General features: G+C 48.4%; 1 protein-coding gene across 2 annotated transcripts; it reads left to right on the top strand.

Moving 5' to 3' along the window:
• The first annotated feature begins 1096 nt into the window (after window positions 1-1096).
• On the top strand, window positions 1097-8291 carry LOC115303786 (keratin, type II cytoskeletal 5). Of its 2 annotated transcripts, XM_029953696.1 has the most exons (10): window positions 1097-1132; window positions 2504-2790; window positions 3379-3593; window positions 4386-4446; window positions 4557-4652; window positions 5215-5379; window positions 5771-5896; window positions 6131-6351; window positions 7137-7171; window positions 7628-8291. In XM_029953696.1, the coding sequence occupies exons 1-10, from the start codon at window positions 1102-1104 to the stop codon at window positions 7924-7926; spliced, it is 1536 nt and encodes a 511-aa protein (XP_029809556.1). In that variant the 5' UTR covers window positions 1097-1101; the 3' UTR covers window positions 7927-8291. The 2 variants fall into 2 exon arrangements, with proteins under 2 accessions (XP_029809556.1, XP_029809555.1); XM_029953695.1 differs by lacking the exon at window positions 1097-1132 and having other exon boundaries at window positions 2239-2790.
• Window positions 8292-9395: the final 1104 nt, after the last annotated feature.

The raw sequence follows: 9395 nt of genomic DNA, 5'->3' as shown, positions 1-9395 counted from the left end.
GACCAGAATGCATTCCTGTTCCACCAAGGCCTTCTCTTTCCTCAGCCCAGCCGGGAGGAGGGGGGAATGGGGAGAAGAGAATGCCTTAGTGTCTCGGAAGGGGTGGGGCTTCCCCCGAGGGCAGCAGGGACTGTACCCAGGACCTGTGGGAGGGGGGTGCATACCCGGTGGCAATCTCCCCAAATACCCACTGTCAGCTTGGACCTGATCTATCAGGTTCTGGGAGTCCCTCAGTACGTCTATGGGTCCCCCAAGACATTCGAATCCATTTCCCAAGAGGCAACAAAGTGTGAAATTGGTGAGCTCAGTAAAATTAATCTCTCAGAGTCTCAAGAATTCTCCAGGCAGGGAGGCAACCCAAACCTCATTGCCCAAGACTGGTGAGGTGAGCTCTGGCCATTGGTTTGTCTGTCTGGATTTACCTGTCCACTGCTTGCTCATCACAGCCTTCTGGTGAACAAGCACATCTTAGTGATGCCCAACAGCTCAGTCATTTTCCCACAGACCCGGCTACCCGGTAGCCAACGGCAGGCCCAGCTAGAGATTCTTAAGCCTGGGCTGGGTCCTCATTCTTTTATTCTTGCGAATGTAGACTCTCAGCCCAGAGGTTTCCAGTCTATCCTCGACTTCCAGCCCCAGCCCAGGAGTGCCACCCACCCTGACCCAGCTTTTGATGGCCCGTGCTGTGCTGATTCAGAGTCCTGCTTCTGTTTGGAGGAGGCCGAGAGGTGATCCCACTCAGATCTGTGGCCAAAGGGAGGGGTGTGGTTTACGACAGACACTTGCTGAGCCTAAGCAGATCCCCTCTCCTCCATGCGGTGCCATAGCCCCCCTGGACAAGCACAGTGGGGCTTGGAGTGGTTGTCTCTAAAGGGACAGACCGCTATGCCAGCTGCCTGCACACACACACCCTCCCACTCCCACCTCCAAATCTGCTTTGCCTGGCCTATCTGGCAGAACAATCCATAGCCGTGATTTTCCATTTTCTGTTCCCCTGGCCCTCAAGGAAACTTTGGGCTGGCGCTTATAGAAACCACAGCAGTCCCCGTTGCTTGCAACGGGGCGGTTCGCCGTTATAACAGAGACCGGCAGATTCTCAACATGTTCCTGATGAGATTAGAAGCTCCTGCAGGTATGTGTTTGTGGCAGCCTTCAGCCTGTATCAACAAATATGATGACTCATTTCTTCCCTAGTGGAATAACTGAGGGCTTGCTGGAACACATCTGGGGGGCTGGGAGGGGGAGAGGGGGGACGGGCAGAGCAGCTCCCTCTGAAGAGAGATGTGACTGCCAGGCTGAGTCTAGGGATCTTTTATGAGGGATTGCATGGGCCCCTTGGGTTTGCTAAGCCCTCAACGGTCCTGTTCAGGCCGAAGAGCAAGGGGAAAGGTCAAAGCCATAGAAAATCCTGAATCAGGAGGAGCTGTGGAGCGAGAGGCCTGCCCCTGCAGGCACAAAGTGGTCTAGACCAGTGGCTGAGAACGTCCCACATTCTCTGTTTCTGGAGCCTGGGGCTTGAGGAGCCTTTCTGGGGCAAATGTTGCTCAAGAATCTGCCCAGTGGACTCTGGGATGCTACTTGGCCTCCTCCAAGAAAGCGAATTGGGCAGCAAAGGACAGAAGTCTATTTTTCCTTCTAGCATATAGCTGAGCTGTGGGGTCACAGCTGCCTTTCCAAGTGCCAAGATCACTGCAGCAACCACCTGCTTAAAAGTAAAAAGAGCGAATCCCTGCCAGTGGGAGACTCACTTTGTCCCCAGTTCATGGACAGTGTACGCCGTGCTGAGATGCTTGACAACACCCCTGGTCCTGTAAGAACCCCTTAGGGTATTGGCCAAATGCCCCTTTACTTTCTGGTGCCCTTCTTGGGTACTCACAGCCCCAGGTCCCCATGGTGAAGAGAGACTGGCTGGCATCGCCAACTTTCTGCCAAGACATCAGCGCTGCAAGGCAAGGTTATTCCTAACTGAGCACAGCCTGCCAGGAAGCAAGCGTTTGCACCCCACACCACTGTGCAGGTGTGACGGTGAGCTCACAGCTGCCCCCCAGGCATGCCCAGCCCACTTCATCATTCACAGCTCGGCAGCTCTCCCGCCCAACCCAGTCCTAGAGAATAAAAAGGGGGGATTGAGATTCCTGGGTAACAGAGCCGCCTTCTGCGTCCTGCTGAGCTCTGTTCTCGCCAGCCCTTCCCGATCCCTAGCGCCCAGTACTCTTGCTCCATCAGGAACAAGGCATCATGTCTCGCCAGTCGAGTGTATCCTTCCGGAGTGGGGGCGGCCGTAGCTTCAGCGCGGCCTCTGCCATCACTCCGTCTGTCTCCCGCACCAGTTTCACCTCCGTGTCCAGGTCCGGGGGTGGCGGTGGCGGCTTTGGCAGGGTCAGCCTAGGGGGTGCTTGTGGAGCGGGTGGCTATGGCAGCCGGAGCCTCTACAACCTGGGAGGCTCCAAGAGGATCTCCATCAGCACTAGTGGTGGCAGCTTCAGGAACCGATTTGGTGCAGGTGCTGGAGGCGGCTATGGTTTTGGAGGTGGAGCCGGGAGTGGATTTGGTTTTGGCGGTGGAGCCGGTGGAGGCTTTGGGCTCGGTGGTGGCGCCGGCTTTGGAGGTGGCTTTGGTGGCCCCGGCTTCCCTGTGTGCCCACCCGGAGGCATTCAAGAGGTCACTGTCAACCAGAGCCTCCTGACTCCCCTCAACCTGCAAATTGACCCCACCATCCAGCGGGTGAGGACTGAGGAGCGGGAGCAGATCAAGACCCTCAACAACAAGTTCGCCTCCTTCATCGACAAGGTGAGCCAGGATCCTTTTTGACAAAAACAATATGAGTCTATATATAAATGCCAAAGAAAGAGGGAAGAAGGGAGATTTTTCTGACTTTGTGAAATACCTTCATAGTTGACTGTTGTGATGTTTTCTGTGTGCTGGATTTATGGCTCATTTTCTTAGATTATCAGCTTAGAAGAGAGGGTCTTTTAAGGAAGAAAAGAGGAATAGAGGGGCTTCTATTCTTTCCTCTTCGGAGATTATCCCATAACGGCTCCTTGATTACTGTGGGACAAAGAGATGGATTATGCCTCATGTAATAGGGGCTAATTCAATAGAAATGTAGATGAGTTCATCAGGCAGTAGTGTTAGTACTTTCATAGCCACCATTGTGCTAAGCCATGCACCACCCAGCTGTGTCCACAGTGCAGACTGTGTATCCTGTCTCCCATAGAACAATAAGGTTGGGCACCGCACTTTTGACCTCTCCTCCTGAGGCCCAGGGCCAGGCACAGCGTGTGGTGAGGTACGGGGGGCCAGAATGAAATGGGAAGAAAACTGATCATTGAGACATAAAATTAAAGTTTCTCTACCTTCAAACTCTGCCCTCTCCAGGTGCGGTTCCTGGAGCAGCAGAACAAGGTCCTGGACACCAAGTGGACTCTGCTCCAGGAGCAGGGCACCAAGACCGTGAGGCAGAACCTGGAGCCCTTGTTTGAGCAGTACATCAACAACCTCAGGAGACAGCTGGACAGCATCCTGGGGGAGAGGGGCCGCCTGGACTCAGAGCTGAGGAACATGCAGGACCTGGTGGAGGACTTCAAGAACAAGTGGGTTGTGGGGAGCAGAGATGGGGCGGGTGGTGTCTTCTTGGCACCAGCTGTACCTCATAACCAGACTGCCTGCCACTTATGCCTTTCCCATGGGCTATACACATATAACTTTCCATGGACACCTGAAGTACTGGGTAAAAAAATCCAGTCCATGTTTAGAAAGGACCAGGCCCAAGTTCAGTCCATTGGTTAGGCACTTAGCCACCAGCTGAAACAGCAAGCTCAGTGCCCTTGGTACTATCTTGTGAAATAGCCATGATGTAATCCTTGTTCTTTGGGGGCTTTTCTTCCCAGTACACTGGAAAGATACAACATGGGTTTTCTGATGGATTGCCCCTAAAGCAGGAACAAAGGACATAACCCAACTTAAGTGGCTCAAATAATTGCTTTATTGCTTATGAACGAGCAGCTGGGTTGGTAGTTTTTAGTTTGTTTTTTCACAGGATTGTGAAAGCTGGAAAAAAAAAAGCACTAGGGAAATTGACTAGATGTGGAGTTGGGGAGAAACAGCACAGCTTCTTTACAGGAATATCCTTGAAACAACTGAATTATATTAATAAAAAAAGATTATCTGGTAGGTAGTTACAGAAAAACCAATATCCTTATGAGTGAGGACTTGGCCCAGGGATTCACGCTACCAGTGCTCTGTCCCTCTCTGTCTATATGATGTGGAAAAAAAAGGCTTTCTAGAGGGAAGGCAAGCTCAGAGTTGTCTCCATGCAGTAAAGACCCCAGGCCTTACCTTTCCGTCATATGCTGATCAGCACTTCCTATTCTTTTTACCACCAGGTATGAAGATGAAATCAACAAGCGTACCACTGCTGAGAATGAGTTTGTGATGCTGAAGAAGGTGCGTGGGTAGAAGGCAGCCAATTGCCTATGGCCGTCCTGTCCTAAGACGTCGTTCGTTTGTGTCAGGGTAAAACTTGGGTACAGTGCCAACCATCCCTGTTTCTCTAGGATGTGGATGCTGCCTACATGAGTAAGGTGGAGCTAGAGGCCAAGGTTGATGGCCTGATGGACGAGATCAACTTCTTGAAGATGTTCTTTGAAGCAGTAAGAAATGCCCCCTATTTGGGACCCAGAGACATGGCCACTGGGACATCACCAGGAATTAGGAGCTCCAGGATTGGCTTCAGTGGTTCCTAAGCTGTGGACACATCTCTGTCTCTCCTTCCCCCTTGGAACTACTCATACTTTGTTACTTATGAAGCCAACCCTTTAAAAAAAGAAAGTCAAATTTAAAGCAAAAGACCTCTTCCACAGTCACTTTGTAGAGTGAGGTTTGGAGTGAGTTATTAGAGGTACAAGTATTCTTTTCTTGGCCACCTCCCCTTTCTGGAGTGCCATGCCCTCTCTATTTTATCCCAGCACGCAGACCATGCAACTAGATTCTTTTAAAATAAGGTATGACCCAAGAAGATGTGAGTCTGAGAAGTTACATGATAGAGGTTTCTTGGAGGTTCAGAGTTGTTAGGGTTTTTTAAAAAGTAGACAGATTTGGATTGTTTATTAACTTACCTAAATTTTTGATGTAGGTGATTTATTTCTTTTCTCAAGTTGACATAGGAAGATTTGAATGGACCTGATATTAACACTGACTCAAATCTCCCCATAGGAACTGTCCCAGATGCAAACGCATGTCTCAGACACTTCTGTGGTCCTGTCCATGGACAACAACCGGAACTTGGACCTGGACAGCATCATCTCCGAGGTCAAAGCCCAGTATGAGGAGATTGCCAACCGCAGTCGGACGGAAGCTGAGTCCTGGTACCAGACCAAGGTGGGTGCTGTAGTTAATATATCCTGAATGAGGGGATAGACACATATCTAGGAATCCAGGCCATTGACAAAATGCTAAGGACAGGGCTTCTAAAACCTGCTAAGGCCTCTTTTGATGACTTATGGGAACAATCACGCATTCATTTGCTATATAAATTCAAGAACCTTAAGGAGTGTCTCATTCTGAATCCCACACCTCTGTCTCTATGAAAGCAAAAGCACTAAAGGGAAAATTATTTAAGACCAGGTCCACCGGGACAAAGCTGAAACCAGCCCCAGGCCCCAGATAATTACTCTACTTGCCACTTCTTAGTAGCTTCTACCTCTGGGCTTTGGGGAAGTGTTTCCACCCTCATATGATTGGGATCTTTCCTCTTATTTGGTGGCATCAGTATGAAGAGCTGCAGCAGACAGCAGGCAGGCATGGTGATGATCTCCGCAACACCAAGCAAGAGATCTCTGAGATGAACCGGATGATCCAGAGGCTGAGAGCTGAGATTGACAATGTCAAGAAGCAGGTAGGGAGAGGTTGGGAGACCTTTGTTTTGTTTTGTTTTTCCTTTGTTTTGCTTTTTATAAACACACACAAACACATATGCACACAGAGCTGGAATAAGTACCAGCATTTCAATGTTCCACCATCCACAATGACCAGGACAAATGTACTGGCTTCTCCCTGGAATCTCAGAATGAGATATCTCAGGCTTAGCTTGGCTACTAAAGGGTCGCCACTCTCTTCCTTCCCTCTGTAGTGTGCCAACCTGCAGAACGCCATTGCTGATGCTGAGCAGCGTGGGGAGATGGCCCTCAAAGATGCCAAGAACAAACTGGCTGAGCTGGAGGATGCCCTGCAGAAGGCCAAGCAGGACATGGCCCGGCTGCTCAGGGAGTACCAGGAGCTGATGAACACCAAGCTGGCCCTGGATGTGGAGATCGCCACCTACAGGAAGCTGCTGGAGGGCGAAGAGTGCAGGTGGGCAACATGTGGCTCACTTCACAAGCCCAGGATGGCCTCCCAATCGATAACATGGAGATTCTTCTCCACTACAGGGTGTAATACACACACACACACACACACACACACACACACACACACACACACAAGTGACCACTGTCTTGTGCGTGATAATTATTCTTCACTAATCCAGTTTCAATATGACAGCCGGGCATACAGCTGACCTACTCTATGTGGCCCCACCTCATTTTTCTGACCCTATTCCCATTATCAGATCTCTCTCCTTCAAACAGCGAAGCAACTTAATGGATGTCTTACTCATTCTTCAAGTACCCTTTTCTTTAGGAAGCCTTTCATGATTACTCCAGCTGACCTGAATTCACTTGCCTTTGGATTCTCAAACTACTCTGTTTTCTGCAATCTTCTGACACTGCCCACTGATCCTTCCTTTTAGAAGTATTTCTGTCTATGCCAAGTCCCCCAGAGGATGTCTAGCTCCTACCAAGCCAAAACTGCTTCACACATATTCCTATTTCCCACAGCCTCTTCCTCATACTTTCCGTATAATGGGTGGAAGAGAATGTAAATTACAATCTTCTTCCCATAACTTGTTTTTAGGTCAACCACTCTTCATTGGGAAGTCACCCTAGAGGGCTATCTCTTTCTCTAATTTAAGCAGCTTTTGGGCATGCAGTCTTCTTGTTTGTAGAACAAGCTCTAAACTTGATTATGGGAATTATACACATGGGCTAGTCCTGTCCTTTGGGAGTTTTTAACTCTGACTTTAATTTTTCTCCTTTTAGACTGAGTGGAGAAGGGGTTGGACCAGTCAACATCTGTAAGTACAGTTGAACAGACTTTAACAATGATGATAATGTGGGATATTTGGAGCCAACTCAGAATCCTGCTGTTTCTAGATACCAGTACCTCTCATCCCAATATTTGGTTTATTTAATACACTTAGTGGGAAGCAGGTGGTGGAGGGGAAAGAACACAGAGACATGAACCAATATGGCTCGTGTCTTGTTTCTTAAGGGTATGCCCTATATCCTATGTCTTGTGAGCGTTCCCCCTCGTTGTCCTTACCTGCTGAGGACTTAGCTCCATCCCTTGTCTTCTATGCTCAACAACTTTTTGTTAGGGACTTTAACTAAATAGGTTAGTTCTGAGTCTCATTTGCTACTTTGTGAAAGGGGCCAGATACAGTGCTAACACTAGCAGGATCAAATAACTTGGAGGTGTAGGATCAATCTAGTGAGCTGGTCTTACCAAGTTCTCCTCCCTTTCTCTGCAGCTGTCATCACAAACAGCGTGTCCTCTGCCTATGGAGGTGGCAGTGGCCTTGGTGGAGGTCTTGGCGGTGGTCTTGGCGGTGGTCTTGGCAGTGGTCTTGGAGGAGGTGGCAGCGGAAGCTTCTTCTCCAGCAGCAGTGGAGGAGTCGGCCTGGGTGGTGGGCTCAGTGTGGGGGGCTCTGGCTTCAGTGCAGGCAGTGGTCGAAGCCTGGGGGTGGGCTTTGGCAGTGGCGGGGGCAGCAGCTCCAGTGTCAAGTTTGTCTCCACCACCTCCTCTTCTCGGAAGAGCTTCAAGAGCTAAGAACCTGCTGCAAGTCACTGCCTCCCAAGTGCAGCCACCAGACCCATGATGACTGCCTCTTCCAGGTGGTTGCCCAACCCAAATTTTTTCTTTTTCTGGAGTGTAGTCTAGACAAGCATATTGCAGAACTCTATTCTTTGGTTCCTGGAAGGGTCCAATCCCCAGTCTCTAGTCTCCCATGTCATGATTCTACATTCTGTTTCAAATCAGCCTCTAGGTCTCTATAGCATGGTCCTTGATGTGAGAAGAATCCAAAGTTTTCTGGTATCTAAGTCTTTAGATCAGGGTCCCCATCCTAATCCCAAATTTTGTTCTTGTTCTGACTACCTCCAGAGTGTGTTCAATAAAATGCTTTTATAATATAAGCTCTTGTGCAGAATTGTTTTTTTGAGATGGACAACCAGCCAAGAGACCCCATGAGGGTCAATCTGTCCAGATGTGATTGGTTCCTCTGATGATTCATGGGGAGAATGGAATGATCCTGAAGGCAGAGTGGCCATCATGAGTGGTCCAGAGACTGCAAGAGGCACAAGAAGAGGTTGCTAAAGCCTCTAGAATGGAGTCTCTAAAGGGCATGAATGGTAATGTCCATTGTATTGCAATTTGGACAGATTTTAGAGCGTTTTGTTGGAAAGGGGTCCCATTCAGGGTGGGCTGATTTGCAAGTAATAGCAGAAATAGGCTTAAGTAAGATTAGTAAATAAGGAATATATTGCCTTGAACCCCCCCCCCTCAAAAAGCCTAAAAGACAGGGTCAATAACTGTTTCTTGACAGTGTTCAGATGGCCTTTGGATTACCAGATAATTTGAAGTATTTAACTGAGATGGCAGGAACTTGCACTATGTGTGGAGCAATGGCTCAATCCTCTGTTGTGAGCAGCCTTGTATTTGCATGTCCTGAATGCGTGTGTCCTGTAATGTCTTCAGAGGAAAATTCATCAGTGTAATACCATACTTGTGCTTCTGGAGAAAGTCAGATGCATTTAAGATCTTGCCTGCAAAGCTTGCATGAAATGGCAGGACTATGGAGACATTCCCTTGGCATCTGAGTTTAAGATGTGATGTCTCCTTTCAGGGGTGAAGACAAACTATGAATGAAAGACTGTGGGAATGGGATTGAACAGAATATTGTTAGCCAAATCCATGAAAGCAAAGTCTTTACTGGTTGCTGACTGGGTAGAGTCAACAATTCCATTAATATTGCGTAGCAGGCCTTAATGGGTGTGACCATGACATTAAGGCTGTGGTAATCCACTACGAGGTACCCTTATTCTTTCCAACTTGATTTATTTATTTTTTTTTCTTGCCCTTACTTTTTATTTTTTCCCCCCTTGGATATGGTTTTATTTTTTTTATACAATTTATTTTTTTAACATATGCAATTATTTTCCGTCATTTACAATACAGTAGTTACAATGATACTCCAAACAGAAAAGCAAAGTAAAAAATCAAAACCCCAACTTCTATTT

Source organism: Suricata suricatta, chromosome 10, assembly GCF_006229205.1.
Source record: "Suricata suricatta isolate VVHF042 chromosome 10, meerkat_22Aug2017_6uvM2_HiC, whole genome shotgun sequence".
NCBI lineage: Eukaryota > Metazoa > Chordata > Mammalia > Carnivora > Herpestidae > Suricata > Suricata suricatta.
The sequence above is the reverse complement of the archived record's forward strand: the minus strand, read 5'-3'. Positions and strand labels throughout refer to the sequence as shown.

Coding starts and splice junctions, on each gene's coding strand:
- LOC115303786 (XM_029953695.1), top strand. CDS start 2,239: ATGTCTCGCCAGTCGAGTGTATCCTTCCGGAGTGGGGGCGGCCGTAGC. Junction 3,594..4,385: donor GTGGAGGACTTCAAGAACAA/GTGGGTTGTGGG, acceptor TTTTACCACCAG/GTATGAAGATGAAATCAACA. Junction 4,447..4,556: donor AGTTTGTGATGCTGAAGAAG/GTGCGTGGGTAG, acceptor CTGTTTCTCTAG/GATGTGGATGCTGCCTACAT.